This window comes from Serpula lacrymans (genome assembly GCF_000218685.1).
Source record: "Serpula lacrymans var. lacrymans S7.9 unplaced genomic scaffold SERLAscaffold_1, whole genome shotgun sequence".
Classification (NCBI taxonomy): domain Eukaryota; kingdom Fungi; phylum Basidiomycota; class Agaricomycetes; order Boletales; family Serpulaceae; genus Serpula; species Serpula lacrymans.
The window spans coordinates 3,434,095-3,454,168 of record NW_006763290.1 but is presented as its reverse complement, the minus strand read 5'-3'; the positions used below and the strand labels follow the sequence as shown (position 1 = coordinate 3,454,168).

General features: G+C 41.8%; 3 protein-coding genes across 3 annotated transcripts; 1 reads left to right on the top strand and 2 right to left on the bottom strand.

The window, feature by feature from the left end:
- Positions 1 to 9,404: 9,404 nt before the first annotated feature.
- On the bottom strand, positions 9,405 to 10,073 carry SERLADRAFT_432311 (uncharacterized protein; the record flags this gene model as incomplete). Its single annotated transcript, XM_007312524.1, has 4 exons — positions 9,405 to 9,593; positions 9,656 to 9,784; positions 9,835 to 9,968; positions 10,031 to 10,073. The coding sequence occupies 4 exons, from the start codon at positions 10,071 to 10,073 to the stop codon at positions 9,405 to 9,407; spliced, it is 495 nt and encodes a 164-aa protein (XP_007312586.1).
- Positions 10,074 to 15,197: 5,124 nt separating this feature from the next.
- SERLADRAFT_432310 (uncharacterized protein) lies at positions 15,198 to 15,619 on the bottom strand (the record flags this gene model as incomplete). The annotated part of the gene is made up of 2 exons (XM_007312523.1): positions 15,198 to 15,383; positions 15,440 to 15,619. 2 exons carry the CDS (start codon positions 15,617 to 15,619, stop codon positions 15,198 to 15,200), a joined length of 366 nt encoding a protein of 121 aa, XP_007312585.1.
- Positions 15,620 to 16,768: 1,149 nt separating this feature from the next.
- Positions 16,769 to 20,058, top strand: SERLADRAFT_404756 (uncharacterized protein; the record flags this gene model as incomplete). The annotated part of the gene is made up of 9 exons (XM_007312522.1): positions 16,769 to 17,077; positions 17,297 to 17,622; positions 17,672 to 17,766; positions 17,811 to 17,990; positions 18,619 to 18,745; positions 18,816 to 18,941; positions 19,437 to 19,474; positions 19,529 to 19,573; positions 19,937 to 20,058. 9 exons carry the CDS (start codon positions 16,769 to 16,771, stop codon positions 20,056 to 20,058), a joined length of 1,368 nt encoding a protein of 455 aa, XP_007312584.1.
- Positions 20,059 to 20,074: the final 16 nt, after the last annotated feature.

The following is a 20,074-nucleotide window of genomic DNA, read 5'->3' as shown; positions in this document are numbered from 1 at the left end:
TACTTCCTCTGATAGCTTGTCTTTGAGGGCGTATTCTGAGAGAATGAGTATCCTAGCCTTTTGTTTGACTTCACCTCTAAGCTGAGCTGCAGCCGCCCACACCTGTTTAAAATTTTATGATTAAAAATATTGGAAGCATTGTTCTCACTCACATAATCAATGATTCTACCTTTTTTCTGCTCGTTCCTTGCATTCTCCAAATCTACTATGGTAATCTTGAATAGTGAAGAAGAACTGGCAACTTTGATGATTGCATTCCAAACAAGTTCATCTCGTTCATCAGTACCTGGGAAGCCTTTCACAGTAGAAAGAATGACACACATTTGAGAATGTTCTGCTTTAGCCAGCCTGTAGCTGGTGGGGCTAAAGCTAGTGATGACAGCCTGTGTAAAATATAAGCCTCATAATCTTTAAACTTATTGCACACTTACCTTGGAATTTCTGGAAGGTGTTAATGAAGGAGAACTACTGTTATTCCTGTTACACTTATTGTTAACCAACCTGACACTTTCAGCTGGTGATGCAGTAATCTGTATCTGTATATGTGGATTAGTGAACTAGAAAAAAAAAGGTAAAACTCACATCGGTACGCAATGATGAGACCATTTGTTTGTAGCAAGGATTGTCCAACTCCTGGGTCAATGAAGGTGAGGGAGTAACTTGCTGTGAGCTTTCTTCTGATGATGCTGCATTAGTAAAGCTTATAGCTAAGGTTGAGTTACTTGCCTGTCAAGCGTTTAAAGGTCTGCATCAGAGCATCTTCATCTTCATCTTCTAGTTCCTCTTCCATGCTATTCTTGGCCCTCTTATGAAGAGCTTCATCTTCGCTATCAATGTCAGGCCTATCCAAGTCTCCTTCTTCCTCATCATCCTTAGCCTCCACCATGTGAGCTGCTTTCTGACAAATATCTGGGAAGTGTACTATGTAATAGACATGATACATAATACATATTAAATGACTCACATGCTAGCCTGTCAGCATTTGCATCTTTTCCAGATGCTTGCAACTTCTTCATCAGTTGGCTGTATAAGATTTCTTCATCTCGTGTAAGCCCATCGGAAGAGTTTAATGTCCTTTGAGCCCTGGAATGTTTAGTTAAAGGCTTCTTGGACTTACTCCCCTAAGTTTTGTTCTGCCCAGATCTTGTGCTAGCAGCCATCACCAAAATAGTAGACAGAGACAGAGGTAAAAGATATAGAAAATAAGGAATTAGCAAACAGTGGAACATTTCATCCCTCACACCTTTCAACTTTCTTCTCAAAAGTGATACAACAAACAAATATACACTAGTACAATTAGTGACAAACTCTGGATCAAACAATTGGTAAATATCTAAGAGTATCAAGGTCAAAAAGACAAAATGCAGTACAAAGTCCATGGTTATCAATGTAAAGAAGAATGTCCAGCACATCCATTTTGCCCATTCCTCCAATATCCATTTCCTTGTCAGTTTGCAAGACAATTGAGCCCCTCTGCACTCTAAGTGTGAGTTAAAATGAGTTATATCACATGAGCGAAAGAGCACAATATCCCCCTCTCTCATCTGCAGGACTGGAAGTTAGGCAGGAGAGTGGTGTGAACTGATTCTGGCATAGAGCTATTTAAAAATAACATGAACAAAGCATTGCTGTTTTTCAAGAGAAGAGGGATGTAGGGAACTATCAAGGTATATACAAGTATGCTGAGGGGTCTGTATGAACACCCCCATCATAATGTTTCTGTATCTAAGAACAAGTATTCAGCATTAAGATTGTGTACACTACATACATGATAATGACATACTTTGGCCGTCAGGTCCTCCACATCTGTGACCTTGATGGCTCGACTAGCCCTTTCTCTTTCTGATTCGGTCCACTCGTAGTTAGCGCCAGGATCCTGCGGTGCAGAGTATTGGCGATTGCCTTCAGCCATATTCTGGAATGTTGTGCTAACCACATACATTTCAGGGAGGACAACTGATGGTAATGATGGTGATGGTGGTTGAGAACGGGGCAGGATGTTGTCAAGATCGGATAAGGGAGTCAGGAAGTGAACTGAAAATGTTGTACCTACACCTAAGATAGCCTGACCATGACAATGTATGGGTACATGAGCTATGTCTATAGTGTGCATACAGACTCCCCAACAATCTAGACGACAATCCAAGAGTTGGAAAATACTACAAAAAACCAGAAAAAAATCAGAAACTGTTAGAATCAACTGATTGTAACGTACTTGAATCGGATAACCTTAAAAAATTGATCAGAAGCCTCAAAATTTGTGCAATCAATATTGGCAGAAAGGCCATAATAACTGATCACGCCAGGTGCAAACATGCAGTTCATGTTCAGTGGCAGGTTTTGGCGTAAGCTAGAAATAGTTGGGATGATTCTACTAATCACCAACTGCCCACTAACAGTAGCTGCATGGCATTGTTTAGTCAGCATACACACAGTAAAAAATAGTACACTTACATTCAACTGGACACCTAAAGACATTGGCTATCTCCTATGGCGTTGTTCCATCCATTTCACCAAGTTGAACCCGTAAGTTCAAGCAACCAAAACAAGAGCATAGATAGATCCTACATAGATCTGTAAGTATGGTTGAATATGGACAAAGGTAATCTTACCACCGGCTGCTATGGCTGCAAACTTGCAGCCCATAGCATGCCATTGCTCAAACTGTTTCTTAGACGGCTTGGGCTGAGGGAGATCCCTCCAAAGGTTTGCCTGGGAGATACCTTGCTGAGAGCAAAGACTAGCATACAAACATCAGAAAGAAATGATAATTTTTTGTAACAATTTTCACTTACCTTTGGGACTTGGCAACAAGCTGGATGTAGCTGATCATCAGCAAAAAGTTGACACCTATGTCTTTACTGGTCATGCGCCATCCAGGTAGTCATTGGTGGACATAACAGAGGTCAACAGGGAGTTGACAGAGTGCGCCCACTCTCCTGAGTTGAACATTGAGGAGTCTTCATGTGCAGCCGCGAGTTGTGCTATGAAAGTGTCGACGGCCGAGTTGATCCTTGACAACAAAGGAGAAGACAGTACATGTTCAAAGACTTTTCCATGCCTCAGTATGGATGATTTTGGAGCCACTTATTGAGGCTGGACGTAAAGGAATGGAGGTTACAGGTGGAGATGGTGCAGTGAGAAAAATTCACCCTATTCTTGCTTGCTATGTCGCCGACTATCCAGAGCAATGTCTGGTGACTTGCTCAAAGTATGGAACATGTCCCAAGTGCAGGCGTCCAGCAACAGACCTTGAAAATAAAGCAGCTGGGGAACCTTGGACGTCTGACTGGACTTTCTCTGTCATTAATCAAGCCTCATCTTCGAACTCAAGGAGAGAATTTTTTGATCAATGTATGGATAAAGATGTATCTGGAGGTGTTTACAGGCCATTTTGGGAAGGATTTCCCTACTGTAATATTCATTTTTGCATTACCCCCGATGTCTTGCATTAGTTATATCAAGTTGTCATCAAACATATTGTCTCATAGTGCTAAGATCTTATGGGTATAGAGGAACTGGATGCAAGAATATGCACTTTACCTCCTGCATATGGATCAAAGCATTTCAAAAATGGCTTATCGGCTCTTTCTCAGATATCTGGAGGCCAAAGAAAAGATATGGCCAAGGTATTTTTAGGATCCCTTGTAGGAAAATTCCCCAAGCAGGCAATTATTGCAATTAGATCAATCTTGGACTTCATATACATTGCTCAGTACCCCACACACAGTGATACAACCCTTGGATATCTATCAGATGCTCTCAAAACATATCATCAAAACAAAGCAATTTTTGTCACTCTGGGTGTTAGAGAAAATTTGAATCTTCCTAAATTCCACTCTCTATGTTGACTCTATTTGCTGGTTTGGTGCTACAAATAACTACAACACAGATAATTTTGAACATTTCCACATAGACATGGCCAAGGATGCATGGAGAGCATCAAATCATAGGAATGAGCATACACAAATGACCACCTGGCTAACAAGACAAGAAAAAGCTGCATGGCTTGAATGCTATCAATTGTCTTTACAAAATAGACCAGTTTCACATCAGCAAGATATTCTCCAGAATCCATCTGGCTTAGGTATTAAAATAGCCAAAGTACCTCCTCTTCCACGACAACCCCTTCAATCAATTCAATAAAACCACCAATGTCATGGCTTTATACGTGATAGCAAGGAGTTTCTGAATCACCTAATGCATGGTCAGCCAGGTTATATGTCCAGAAATCAAGTCAATATTGCAAATCTCCCATTTGATTCACTTGACGTATTCACTAATTTCAAATTCACTCCAATTCACCTTGGAGATGATGCTAGTGCAAGTGCAAGTGTAAAGTATGAAGTCATCAAAGCAAGACCTAGGTCCAAAGGAATTGCTCCACAGTTTGATAATGTTGTCATATTAGACTCATTAGAAGCAGAGTCAACAGGTGTTGCTGGTAATATTTTCCTCTAATTTCATGATCAGTTTCAAGTTGTGAATTAATGTTTCATGACATAGGTACACGTGTCGGGAGACTTAAAGTAATGTTCAAGCTCCCTGCCATTTTTCATGGTGGTTCTGTTGGTATACCAAAACATTGGCCCAAAATTCCATTGGCGTACATTGAATGGTACACCAAGTTGAAAAGTAGTGCAGATCCAGCACATATGATGTATGTGATTACAAAACCTGCACTTAAAGCTGATGGTACTCCACCAGCTTCCATAGTACCATTGAGCAGTATACAACAAGGCTGCCACTTGTTGCCTTTGTTTGGAAAAGATCAAGTGCCTGCTCACTGGTGTACAGAAAATGCTTTGGATGTTTGTGATAGATTTCTATTAAATAATTGGGCTAGTTTGTATGCATACCACACTATTTGGTGAATATTAATTCTATCATTATTAGTATCAGAAAAAGGTTCTCATAGACATAATGAGCTGGTATAGCTAGTATAGCTGACATAGTAAATATAAGGCTTCACATAGAGATTTATGGCTATAATAGGAATTTAATAGCTATCATAACAGCTATAGAAACATACCCAGCTTTATAGCAAAATGGTTTTTCCTGATGAGTTATCATTATCACTGTCCTCTGTACTAATGTTGTTTTCAACACTTTCTTCATTGCGCTCTTCCCTCAGTATGTATCAATCAAAATCACCCCATCGCAGCACTTTAAAAAAATGGCTTTTATAGCAGTCACCTCCACCTACCAAGTAGCTCATTACTTGTTGATGTGACAGCTCTTGTTGTGCCATGATAGCATTAACAGCCTTGGTGAATAAACTACGATTTCTGAAGGTTGTCGACTCTTCTGACGACACCCATTTTATCCCATTTTGCTTTACAGCATATTGCAAGGCATCAAAACCGACATGTACTGGCAAAGTGCTTTTTGTAATGTAATCAGTTACATAATAATTTGCGGCTTGGCCAGATCCAATATACTTGATGTCCATATTGCAGCGCATGAGGAAAATGACAACCTCATTGAAGTTGTTGACCCAAGGATGCAATTGTCAAAGCAAGATGGACTTCGTTTCAGGATCAATTTCAGTGAGTGACCTTGTACTACCATTGATACGCATGCAGCAATGTGAATCATCCCTAGGTTCCCCTACTTTGAGATGTTTCCAACAGGTATCTGTATGTTCATGCCAGTTGCACGCAATTGCCAACTCAGTAATGAAAACCTGGAAATCAGTCTGAAATTGACTATCATCAGAATCAGGGGAAAAACAAGGAGTGTTTAGTACATGCGGGTCAATAGAATCAGGAGAACAAGGTGGTTTCTTCACTGGTGTCCCATCCTCTGGAGTCAAAATATTATTCATGCCATAAAGCTCACACTTGATAATAGATTCGAACCATTCAATTATTTGATCACAATAGACACTGTCAGCTTGCATTTGACCACGCAACCTTTGTGGATTGGGATTACCTCGCAGCAATAGATGGCAATGAAGGGTGCCTCACCCTTGGGCTTCAACCATACCATAGTAGGCTTCACTGTATCTAAACAAACCTGGAGAATTTGAGCCGTGTTAAGCAATAATTTGAAGAAAGTGAGTCATCATAACATGGAAAAACTGAGCAGCTGCTGCTGGGTTATTTGCTACAAATACACTATGCTCATACAATGACATAGCTTGCCAAGCTTCAGGGAGTAAACCGCCAAGAATACCAACAAGGGGATGGTGAACATCACAGGGATTAAGGGTAAGGAAAAGAGCAGGAGTTCCGAAACTCTTCAGTAGAGCGCGAATCTCATTTCTGTGGCAGAGTTTGTAGCCAGTTGACCCTTTAACTTCTTTGGCAATGAGCTTGAGTTTATTTGACAAGCTTTTGCAACAGGATTTTGATAAAATTGGATAAATGACCAGACCAGGGATTGAACCTGGAACCTTCTGGATACATGATAGCTGCTCTACCAATTGAGCTATATGGCCAAGGTTATACAATGTAGGATCTTAAACATGACATGCAACCACGGACGTCTTACACAGAATAGCTGCTGCATACTGGGCTGGCTTACAAATCAGAGGTATTATCCTATGGGGTATTGGTATGTCAGAGTATATTCTAACAGATTTTTCTCCCAGAGATGAATAAGGTCAGTCAAACCAGGGGCATGTTCAGTGACCTGGGCACCAATCAACTCACGTAAAGATGAGGATACACAAAAAGACACTTGCTGGTTGACCTCTTTCTTTTGCATAATGTTAAAACAGACATAGGCAAAGTTGGCATCTGCTTGAAACCAACTGTAACAACCAAGAGTTTGTTACTCTGGCGCACAACTAGAACCAACTATAGAGATGATGATGAGAAAGTGGTTACCCTTTAGGCTTCAACAAGTTAGTTGTGAGGATACAACAGGAGGACTCGCTCAGGAGTCTCCTTGATCTATTGGGGTATATATACTACTATAGGTTTGATTGTTTGTACATATATACTATACAGTTGACGAAGGCAGTGGCTGATGATGTCAGAGGGCGCAGCCCGTGTAACCAGCTCCACTGCATGAGAGACTTGTATCTAAAATAGAAAGAAAGGCAGTGCGGCGCGAGAAAGTGGAGTTTGAACAAAAGGGAAAGTGCCACGTGGAACGGAGTGTGAAAAATACAGTAAAAGGTTAAAGAGGAGAATGAAAATTAAAGGCCCAAAAATGTGTTATTGTAACACCGACCATCATCCTGCATTAAGAGATTATGGACTTGTCTTCGGAACATATGTGTTGCCGTTCTGTGTGATCTGGGTGGTGAAAGCTGCCTATGCCCCATGGATCCAAATGAGGAAACAATAATGATAACATTGAAGAATCTTCATCATTCATCAACTTACTAGCACTCCAAACTTGTAGAAACCTATGGCCATTCAAACATGAAGCGAGTGCAGTGGCTTTCATCAATTTGTAGCTTGCAGGTGAATGGTTGCCAGCAGTATAGCCAACTCTGTCAAGTATATAGTCATCCTGTGCAGGCAAGTCTGGTGAGTCAAGTTCTACTTGTGAACAATCTGTATAGTCTGAAGTTGCAGAATTGCCATGAGATTCAGGAGCTACAAAATTCAAAGAGATGGCAGAGGGCAACTGATTGTCATCATTGCCACTATACAACTCATTCAAGTTGTGTTTGCTAAACTGAACACCACTCCTTTGGTACCATGGATGCTCTCCCGGTTCACAGCAGTGTCAGCCCTAACAAATAAAGTGCAAAGAGACTCATCAATGTTGGAACGAGAAGGGGGCAAAGAAATCTCAAACATTTAGAGTATCTTGTGGTAAAATGGCAACATTACCTCTGATGAACTTTTGAGAAGCAGTAGGATCACCCCTAAATGCTCCCTCCTTCTCTGAAAATAAATAAGACAGCTGCATGGATTGTGCCTGTGCAATGAGTATAAGATCTAGTTTGGAGCAAGTAGCTGCACATTGTTGTACAGCTGAGGGCAATACATTATGACTGTAATACTAAAAATTGGACCATGAATCCACGGGTTGCTTATGATGATCAACAAGCAAATGGGGGCACAAGGAACACATAAGGATGGGACATAATGTATGCGTACTTTGCATTCCTTTGTGGTATAAGATCACTTGGTCATATAGTTCAAAATCATAAGACCGGGGAAAAGTATATCTGGGAAGATAGTCATTCCTCAATAACTTCAGATCAAAACTCACTGGATGAACAGCTTCAACATTGTCAAACAATTTGTTTTGGCCACAGACAGCACATGGCTTGCAAGATTGGACAAAGGAGGACTTGGTGGATTGCCATTGTTGTATGATACGCAACTTGTTGTTTGCGGATGCAATAGGAGGAAAAGACAGAGTTGTGACAGAGGGGGGATATGGCTGATGGCTTGCTCAACTTTGTTGCTGGTTTTCCATTTGTTGAAGGGATAATTGATTCTGTCAAGCGCAAATGTCAGCTATAAAGTCAGGTTGGCATTGACAATTGCAATCACAATGATCACTCTTCAATTCATGGAAGACATATCTGTGAAAGTGCATACAACAAAAACTACAATGATGTGCAAGCAAATGGCGGACGAGAACAATCTCGACGGGATTCTTTGCAACATATATTGCATGGGCACGAGCTATGACACTTAAATTTGGCACAGTAAGATGTTGAAAATGTTCAAGGAGTGGGCAAATAGATTCAAATTGAGCAACTACAATAGGTCCCATAGGCCACAGTTGTTGGGGAGAAATAGCCCTTGTTGTCATGAACATCACAAAAACTAAAACTACGCCGAAGTCAATAAGTGCTAATGAAGTTGTCAGTAACTTTACCATTCCGACTTTCATAATCTCGTTCAACAACCGGCAGCACTATCATTGTGCAAACATCCGAGACAACCAAAGGAAACATACAACGAGCAAAAAGGACAGAGATCAGGAAGGATGAGAAGGACCTTGAAAATAGCACTCACCACGGTGAAGAAAGGGAGGAGTGACATTGTGATTGCTTGAAGTGCTTGAAAGTCTAGCAGACGAGGAGGAGGGTATTGACGGGTACAACAAAGTTAAAGGAGAAGCAGATGCAGATACAGATGCAGATGGGGTGCATTGGTAAGACTGATGTTGAACAGAGGAGCATGCAAAAGCATGCTGGGGAAGGGAGGAATATGATGGTCAGGCGGAGGACATGAAGAGCACGGGATAAAGTGTAAAGAAGAGTCATTGTGAAGAACACAGGACTCAGAAGAGTTGGCTTGAGCCATTGATAGGAAGGAAAGTGATAAGATGGAAGAAAGGAAAGCTTGAAAAGCAGGAAAATGGCCGGAAAGAGAGGTGACCAGAAAAAACCGGTTGTTCAGACTTGAGACAATGTTCCGGTGCCATTTCCTGTGGCAATTGTAAAGATAGACCTGATAACCTACGGTACCAGGAATAAGGTCTTAAACCCAGTGGAAAGTCATTCTGTCATCAGGAAATGCTGACTGATTCCACCAATTCATCAAAGACTCGACTTCATCACACTCCTCTGGATCATCCAACAAAATCAGGATGCTGTTGTAGAAACACTTGGAATCAGTGGTAAGATCTGTCCGTAAAAACACCTGTGCTGAAGTTAGTGCAAAATGAACCTATATTTTCAAGTCATCTTATCAAGGCGTGATCTTTAGAATATTGAGGTGCCATAGCTTACTTGTGTAGCCATGTAGGCAATGGAGGCTCTTGTTACAGCAAGCATGCCATGTATACGGGCATTACAAGAGCGTGTAGCCTTCGGCTCTTGATTGACAGAGCTGGGCGATGTAAAAATATGCTCAAACACCTATAAAAGAGTTCAAATCATCAGAATAGTAGTATACTCAAAAAACTCACATTTATAAGAAGACTGCTTCTCAATAAATCTTCCCAAGGATCATCCAGGTTGTACTGGTATTTAGCATACAGCATTATCGGCCACTGATCTCCTGAGACTTGAATTTGGCCATTGACGAGTTTTTCTCCAATTCCTATAACAACAAGTCAATACATCAAATCAAAGACAAGTTGAATAATGCACTCTAAGTTTGACCAATCCATCCCTGCTGAGCATAGAAGAGCCCCCATATGCTCATTATTGAATCCATGCCCAGTCTTTACATTATGATGTATGTAAGGCGGAAGTGCTTGACCTTTAGGGGTAATCCAATCAACGACCTGCCTTTAAGACCTTTTGTATTGTTTGCACCTTTTGAATCTGTAAACAAATTTATCATAAGAGTATGTTGTGGTAAGAAAAATGTCCATACCAAGTCGGCAATATGGATTATTTCTTCCTCAGAGGAATCTTCTCTCATCAAATCTTTCTCCAGCCTCGGAATAATTTTAAGCAGCTCTAAATATACACTTTGTTCTTTACGTTCCCTGGAAATTAAGGAGCGGATGAATGGAAATACAGAGAAAGAAGACAGTCTCATACTCAGCTGTATAGCTCTTTTTGGGCTCATCCAAAACCATATGTTCAATACCGTTTTTGATAAGACTCTGGACATTACAGAATGCATGTATTGCTTGCTCAAAATGATGTCCATGATGAACAATAGGATCTTGGGTAGAACTGTACAGATAGTAAGTCAAACATTAGCAAATACTATGCCTAGTGAAGCATGGCAGGATAGCTGCTGGCATCGCTGCATCATACAAATCAAACTCAGACTTATGGTCTTTTCCTAGGGCCCAGCTCCAAGGCAGAACTTCGGCCACACTTGTTATTCTCTGAACTACGCCAATATTCCCTGTCACCTTTGTTGTCAGACATAGATGCAAAAGGTGGAAAATCAATGGCAGACGACTTTAGAGTACATTTTATATCTGATGTGCATTACTACAGTGACCATATGACACTTATGACTGCACAAGCGGTATATCCTCTTGAAAGACTTCTTGGGACATAGAGGCTATTTTTGAGTAAGTGGCGTAGCCTAAAACTTTGATAAGAGCCGTAACTTGCCATGATGTGATGCTGGCAGCAAGATGATTATAAGGTAGTTACACCAAATGCATAAAATAGGGGGGCCTACCCACATTGGGTGAGTTGACTTTTTGGTACTTGAAAGCTGTTCAAGTCCTGAAATGGAAATCCAGTTGCGTCTCCTTGGGCATAAATGGTAGTACAGTGCTACAGTTGTTAGCCTGAGCTCCTGGTAGCTTTGGGTTCTTGTGTGGCTTCTTCCAGTTCACAGGGCAGTCATTTCAGATCTTAAACAAGCACTACAAATATCTATAAAATGCACGCACTCTTCCGAGTCATTGACTTTTTGTCTCAATAACACTGCCAGTGGAGTGATTAACGACAAGATCAGAGGGCAGGAAATAACTGTAAGGTGCATAACAGAGTACCTCTTTGGCTGGTTTTTTTACAGAACTCAAACTGCTGAATATGATGAGGGATGATCCCAAAAATTGAAGGGCTGGGTTTAATCTCAAAATAGGGAAGACTTAGAACTTCAAAAAATAAATGGGTAAACCTACCTGAAGAAGGAAATTGTGTTCCAGGTTCATGTTATTTGTCCGAGTCAGTGGAATCTGCTGTGTGTAGGAATCAAAAGAAAAGGGACAAGCGCTCCTCAAACTATGAATCACAGCAACTACAACTGACTTGGAAGCCTTACAATGGGCCTTACAACGGCAAAGGTGAAACCTGAACCTGTATTGACTTGGACTTGGACTCGGAAGTTAAGTATCCTAGCCAACTGTAGAGTGACTCAAGTGCTGACTTTGTTTTGAATTGGCTACTTGAATGGCCGATAGAACTTCATTATGATGTGAATGTGGACTCAGAGCCCAATATCAAGGATGTTACGATAACACAATTTTTGGACCTTCCCTTTACTTTTATTCTCCGCTTTAACCTTGTACTTTAGCTTTCACACATGGTGCCACGCGGCACTTCCCCTTTTTGTCCAAACTCCTCTTTCTCACGCCGGATTGCCTTTCTTCTTATTATAGACACAACTCTCTCACACAGTGGAGTTGGCCATGCGGGCTAGGCCCCATGACATCATCAGCCACTGACTTTATCAACTGTACAGTACATAAGTACAAACACTCTGTATTAGTATATATACCCCAATAGATCCAGGAGACTCCTCAGCGAGTCCTCCTGTTGTTAACCAACAAACTCTCTGCAGCTCTAGGGGTAACCACTCCCTCATCATCTTCCTTATAGTGTGTTTTGTGTGCGCCAGAGTAACTAACTCTTGGTTGTTACAAAGGATAGAAGTGGTGGTTCGGAGTTGCAGGACTGGAATACATTGATTGCTAAGGTATCAAGGCTTGAGCACCTTCTGGCTGTGATATCCAGCCAATTAGAAGATGTTCAAGATCGAACAGCGGACTTATCATACCAGTTAGCGGTCCTGGAGGGTTTTGGTGCACCTAAGACTGACTTGGACCCATCTAGCTACTGATGTGATTCAGAGGAGGTGTAGTAAAAGCACTAGTACTACCAGTGGTACTCTGAGTTGGCTTAGCATAGTTTGAAGCTATCTCATTCCTACTATTCCAATATACATGTTAAAAGTTGTCAGGATATTTCTTCCAGTGAGATTCTTTGTACAAGAGATAGAAGTGTGGCCATGATAGGATTTTTTGGTTGTTCAGTTGATGCGCTGTGATATCTCTTCACTTGAGCAGATGACGGAACACTACCCAACCACTGAAGGATCCGGTCACTTGTCCTGTTGATATCACGGAGTGTAGCAGTGTCAGTCAAGTCCAAGAGCAAGGGCTTGCAAGTGCCCAATGCCCATTGGGTGATGAAACAGTGTACCTGTTATTGTAGTTCCTATTAGCTGGGTAGAGTATTTTGCCAGTGAGACGTAACAGTGACTTGACATACCAATGCTACAATATTAGCAACCATTGCATTTGTTATATGGGTCAAAGGAACCCAATGTGAAGTACTAGCATTGAGGTTCACTATTCCCATATAGTGTTCCGAGCTTTGCATAAAGTATAGCGGATCCAAAATGTGGAGGAAAGCAGGGTGGTCAAAATAGTCACACCCAGCCTGGGCCAGAGCAAGACTGGACTCGGTAGAATTCCTCTGCAAATGAGTGAAGGTTAATCTAATGAGTATTAGTAAAAGAGCAAGGTGATATTACGTCAGCAGATACTAGATCCATATAACTAGCATGGAAAAAACCAAATCCAATGCTTGGATTCCACTTGAGGAGGGCTCACACTTTGATGCTGGTGGATTTTTTGATGCTCTGGTGACCAGGAACTCTGAATCATTGAGTTGAAAAGAAGGTGTATGGATAAATCTGTAGATTGTACTGATCACTTTGTGGCAATATATTATTATTGTGCAAAGACAAGGTTCTCGAACCTGATCCAAGTCAAGTGTCATCACATCTGTATTAAAATATTCAGAGTTAGCTGTCCGTAAATGTACATCATAGATTTAAACTCAAATTGTCACTCACCGTGTTCTACATGACAATTTTCTCCAGTACAATGAATGTTGATACCCATATTTACAGCCCTTAAAGCAAGCTGCAACACGAGACAATTCCTTGGGAACATTGTATCCAAAGTGAGGCTGGAATTTGTATACCGTATAGCTGTAGGTTGAACTATGCACCACATAGGTGCGATATCTTGGAGACTGTCTAAGAATGCTGTATTCATATCTTTGATTTTCAACGTGAGGGGTGCAAATTAGTCATAACAAAAATTTTGATGTACCTTCCAAGTCGTTGGATACCCCGCTAGTCCAACTGCCCAAAATATAATTCACAAATGTGGTGCAAGAAGCTACAAATTGAGTAAAAGAGGGTTAGTATTGATAAGAATTGTGTTGGTAAGAAATTGTACTTGATGCTTCAGTCTGAAATGTGTCGGCTCTATTGGAAGGGCCTCCTTTAATGAGGCCACTGCTGGTACTGCTGGAAGCAGCAGATGAGTCAGAAGGGCCGGGAACAGGCATGATATTCACAAAACCCATAGTGTCTACTACATCACCTCCACTTACTACGGAATCTGCAGGAATACTGACTGATGCTGTGGCATGAGGAATTAAGGACCACCAATTTTCCCTTGCTTGTTGATGCTTTGGGGGCCTGCTGCAAGTAGGGCCACTAGAGGGCTCCCTAGTGTGCACAGATGAGCTTGAGGAGTCTTCATAAAGCCATAAGTGGTACACGTCACAAAAATGCAAAAGAAACAAATTATGTACCTTGGGCTGTCTGACCTCCGCCAGTAGCAACAGGGGAATACTTGTTGGTAACACCAGGAACACTGTCCACTTCTAGTAGGTGTCAAAGCATTGACTCCAAATCCAGATCCGTGTTTGGATACACAATACTGGAGGCTTGGTTGCTGGCCTGTTGGAAGTTGTTGCTGACTGGTTGAAAATCACTGGCCTGTCAAAATGAGCAAGCTGATGGCCCCGTTTCATAGGTCCATTGAAAGGTACTAACTATCAAACAATATCCATAAACCCCATCTACCAGAATACCAGCTGAAGATACACACTATGAGTTGCTGCTGTGAAACTGCTACTGGAATATTGGTATTGACCATGCATAGACTCCGCAGCTGATTGAATGAGCTGCTCATAGTCTGGATGGAGAGGCACAGTGTGGTGAGAATGGCATGGATGGAGATCACTCTGGGCTGCCCTTGCCTTGGACTGGTACCAAACCCAACCCAAAAATGTTCACAGTGTGAATCACAGCTTGCTCTTCATTGTCACCATATCTGTGACAAAGGCCATTCACAATATCCTGAAGCAAATCACGGGTCCAGTTGGAATCAAGACTCAGATCTAGCAAATATCAATGTCACCAATAAATGCTCAGATGTTATGAGATAGAAAAATTACTGTTGTGTTGAGACATTGGTAAGTCAACTCATTGGACCATCAAGGATCTACTTTCCAATGATGAATTAGTTTTGAGGACTATTTAGGATTTATTCCGATATCTTTGATAACAAGAACTTGAGGATGGGTCAATAGCCTGAACAAGACCTTTGCTTATTCTGAGCCAATGGTTAGACCGGTGATACTGAGCTCACATGAACACCAGTTAATTTTGACGTGAGAGATTGGACACGGGGGGTGGAGGCAGTCCCATTTGGAACTGAAGTTGTCCACAAGGAGGTTACTACAACATTGATTCTGCATAATTTTGGAGACTCGGGCTGCCAGCTCCCTCCTTGCTGAGCTCAGTCAACATTGCCTTCAGGACACTCTACAGTTTACCAATATAACCTGACTGCCCCAGCTTCACTCCGTAAAGGTCCCACATCCTCTTCTCCACCCCTTTCTTCTTCATTAAGTTCAGCACCTGATTCAGACCTAAATACTTTCCATGCCCAGCAACCTTGTTCCCGAGCTCTTTGTTACCAGTGTGGTTGTACAACCAACATCTGACCCGCTGCAATATTAATTGTAAACATGATGATATACTTTGACAATTAATAGTGATTATACCTCCTTCATGTCAGTTAAATCCTTGATGTTGGTTAGTACATGTCCTCCCAAATTTTCCCTGACTTCATCCCAGGTATCATCAAATACACATCCCCATTGTAGAGAATTTGCACCCCGGAACTCTTTCAAATGTGCATTGAGTATTTCAATTTGGGCGTCATTAAACTGTACTTCAGGCATGATCAAATGTGGTACAAGTTAAAAAGTGAGGTGTATGTTTGAAGATGAGCACTATCTTTCTCTCTTCCGTTTGAGTGCAAATTTTCAGGCAATTAAATACCACATTCATCCATTCCAAGCAAATATTTGGCTCTTCTGTCAGATGTGAGCAATAATATCATCACCTTAACTCCATACTGGGCCTTCAGCTAAGGCCCAGAATGTGTCAGGTACCTCCCGGCTAATGCCTTCCCTGATATATTGCTTCCATATATGGAAATTTAGTGCCAAATCCATCCAGTTAATTAGCTTTGTGAGGCCTAGATGTCATAGAAGCTAACGTAAATTAGAAGCATAGGCTCCATATCGATCACTGCCTTCTATCATATATACCTTGTATGAGCATTTTCAAACTGGTGTCTGGTTTAACAACATCATCTCTTCTCCGCAGAACTATTTAGCATGGGCCACAGCTCTTCCCAATGTTTGGCTTCAGTGTTACAAAGAGTAGATTAGAAGGAGTTCAAAACAAGCAGAAGTGTGCATACAAAACAAATAAGTGTGAAAGACCGTATATCCCAATCAACTTTGTCAACACCCCGTTAAACTCCTCATAAACATGATATGTTCCCCACCCAAGACATTGACCATCCTGTCCTTGAGCCAATGTGAAGGCAAGTCTATTGAGTAAGCACACCTACCATTATTCGTCTGACATTGGTTTAGTCACAAAATGAATGATTACATGAGACAATGGCTGGATCATCATTCAGAGTATCTGCAAGTCCTCATGCAGGAAGAGGGGCAGTCCCCGGACAGGCTTGCAGCCTTTGTTTAGTGAGAGAAAGAACTTGGTGATGCACAGAATGTTTGGGGAAACCAGAGTATTTCATGTTATGCTGCAGGGATGCTCACCAGAGGTTACCATTTCATAGAGTTGAGCAATGGGTGGGCACACATTTTGAACCTTCTTGGCTTTATAGAGCCAGCTTGGTAATTCATCTGGGCCACGCCGGGAAACCATACCTGGGACGTGATGACAACCACAGTCTAGCAGAGGACAACTCACCAGAGGGTAATTCCTAGGGGGAAGCTACCCAGGACAATTTTCCAGGTGCCCCATCGGACAATGAGGAAGGAGAATTATGGGAAGATAAAAAAGTCATCACAATGAGTGATATTCCCAAAAGGACTGGCTCCATTGACATTAATGGCAATACAATGATGCTTCTGGTAGACAGATCTGGTGTGCATCATTTGCCCGTTAAATGGTGTAGCTGTCCCAATGCTGCTTGCTTGGACGTTCAGCTCTTGTCCAATGGGTTGTACCCAGCAAGTCAGAAGAAGCCTCAAACAGCATTTACCTTTGCTTTGCTTGATAACTTCTTAATCAATAACAAGGAATGTAAAACTTCTGCAATGACTTTCTATTCCAAGATACGGTGGGCGACAAATAGTGCATTCCCGCACAAGGTCCCAGTGCGTCCCTCAGTTCTAGACTTCCTGGGTACCTCAATAACATTTCCCCCCTCTAGAATAGATATCAGGAGTTCAGGGTGTCCCAGCAGTGGAGACATTTGAAAGATATGTGTTGGCATGGATTTGCACACCAACCCAGCTGTCACCCTTCCCCCAGGGTCTCTAGCATTGTTTTTCCTGGCTTGCCCTTAGCCGGGTATCAATGTCTCGCTTGATTAGAAGCAGGACCCCCTCAGGCAGTATCACTTGAGGACTTTTGTCATGGATGAAAACTTTAACACAGAGCACATGAATTCAAAGAACCCCCATGATGATGTTCCATTGGCCAATGGCACAGCATTCTTGATAGCAAGCCAACTGTACATGGAGCACCTCAAAATTGCCAAAGAAAATAAAGTGGGGTCTACTTGTAATGGCCACAGAGCTGTAAACCTGGAAAACAAGGACTGGCAGCACCTTGATGCTACCGGGATTGGTGCTACTGCCTGTGCCCGGCATGGAGTATTTTGCTTGGGTACCGTAGCAGATTTTCAGAAAGGTGAATGGTGAGTTGCCCACAAATCTGTGATCGTGGCAATTGCTCACTCTTCATAGCCAAATGAACATGGAATATTCCCTGTGTCAGGCCTTGTCATTATTGGCCGGTATTAACTCAGTCATAGTCCTCCACGATATAATGTGCCAATATGGTAAACATTTCTTGAAGTGGGTCCTTGAAAGTCCTTATCTTCAGGTCCCCAGTGGTGTATCCATGTACAAGGGCATTTGGATTATTCCATGTGCATGAACATCAAGACATCTGCTTCCCAAGATATGCCCTTAACTTCATCCCTGGGGCCGGGCAGGTTGATGGTGATATTAGAAAAGCTTTGGGCTCCCCTCAATGAAGTCTCTCAAAGCACCTGGGCTATGAGTAAGTCACATAGGCAAGAAATATTGGACAACCACATAAGTGATTCCAATTGGAAGAAGCTTATGTTAGTTTTGGTGATTCTGCACCTTTGTGCTACCTATATATTTTCATTCCTTTCTCTATCTATTCTTCTATCATTCACTATTGATTGTGTTCTCTATTATTTTGCCTTTATGGCTGCTTTGTTTACCTTTGTTTACAAAACTTCGGACAGTACTGCAGAGTCCAATGCTTCCTATTCTCTAGTTACTCACATTGGACTCTAGGTACCGTATACCTGTCATACTCTCTAATAATATAGTTACTCACATTGGACTCTAATTCCAGTCCCTGATTGCTCTCAGCAAGTGGCTAGACACTTCCTTCAAGCTTTGTTCTTAATAGCTTATACAAATGGGTAGGTCCCGGGCTTCAATAACTCACCCATATTCATGACTAAGTGCATCCCTAGTCCCGGCGCTTTGCAAGAAGTTGAAAAAGGTTCAACAAGGCTTGCCATCAAGCATGCTTGCATTCAAAAACATACATTCCACTGCAGACTCCGAGGACACAGAGGCCTAGATTGCCCAGGAAAAAAATGCACAGCAAAACTAGCTGCATAAAGAAGACACCATGGATATATATAAAGTCTCTTTGGCAAAATTACGCAGCAAAGCAGAAATCCAGCTGCATTTATTGCAACAGGAAACAAAAAATGGAGTGGTTCAAGGAACCGCTGCTTGGTTATTGGTGGGTCTGAAGTTGGAAGAGACTCAGTAAGTCCCCGGGCCCCCAGGATCCCAGGAATATATGCTTTTTTGAATACTGATTAACTCTACCTAACAGTATACAGCTGCAAATGTATGCAAGACAAATCAACAAAAAGGGGAAAACAGCAGAAAAACTGGAGTTAGAGGAAAGGCGTCAACACCTGCTCTCCCGCGTAGATGCTTTCAACCTTAAGGTTGAAAGGTATCTAGGCAATATTGATGTTGTCAAGTTTCTGTTAGTTTTGGTGATTCTGCACCTTTGTGCTACCTATATATTTTCATTCCTTTCTCTATCTATTCTTCTATCATTCACTATTGATTGTGTTCTCTATTATTTTGCCTTTATGGCTGCTTTGTTTACCTTTGTTTACAAAACTTCGGACAGTACTGCAGAGTCCAATGCTTCCTATTCTCTAGTTACTCACATTGGACTCTAGGTACTGTATACCTGTCATACTCTCTAATAATACAGTTACTCACATTGGACTCTAGTTCCAGTCCCTGATTGCTCTCAGCAAGTGGCTAGACACTTCCTTCAAGCTTTGTTCTTAATAGTTTCTTGAGGAGGTCCTAGGGTGGCCAAACTCTGATAAAAACAATGATGCAGAAGACATAAATCTGTTTGACCTCCCGGGTTCCTTTGATGGCGATGATGAGCCTATTGAGAGGAGAAAATTGGTGTTACCCTGTAACTTAGGAAAAGGCACTTGCAAAATCAAAGGCCTACACCATCTAGTAAGTCAAGAGCTTACACTCTGGGAAGGTCAGGCCAACAACACCTTGCATCAGATATGTATCCTACTGGGTCAAAAGTCATTTCTGTTCATGACAAAGGTAAGAGCAGCCCGGGGCTCTCAAAAGAAAAAGTTGAAGGCTTGGGCAGAGCTTACTCACATGGATGCTGACATCAAAGTCCACTCAGCCATATATAAGAGAGCCTGGCATGCAATTATATCTCTGGGGTGCTGGGCAGAAATATTACAAAATATCAAGAGCTCAAACCAGACCACCTCAAGACAAGTACCCAGCTCATAAATCCTAATGCAACCCTACTCTGCAACACTGGATTGCCATGGTTTTGGAGCATATATCTGAAAAGTGACACCTCCCAACAGACCTGGATGTCTGAATATATATGCCCCAGCCTGGTCACAATTTCACGGTATCACACAGCTAACATTTAGTAATACAATACAGCTTACCGGGTTCACTGGCTAAGCGCAAAAGCCATGTACAATAGGTGGATAGAAGAAGATATTCTGGTGCACCTCAAGATAAAGTGGACAGTTCAGTATTTTCAACATCAAGCTAAGCATTGAAAGGGTTTTTGGGATG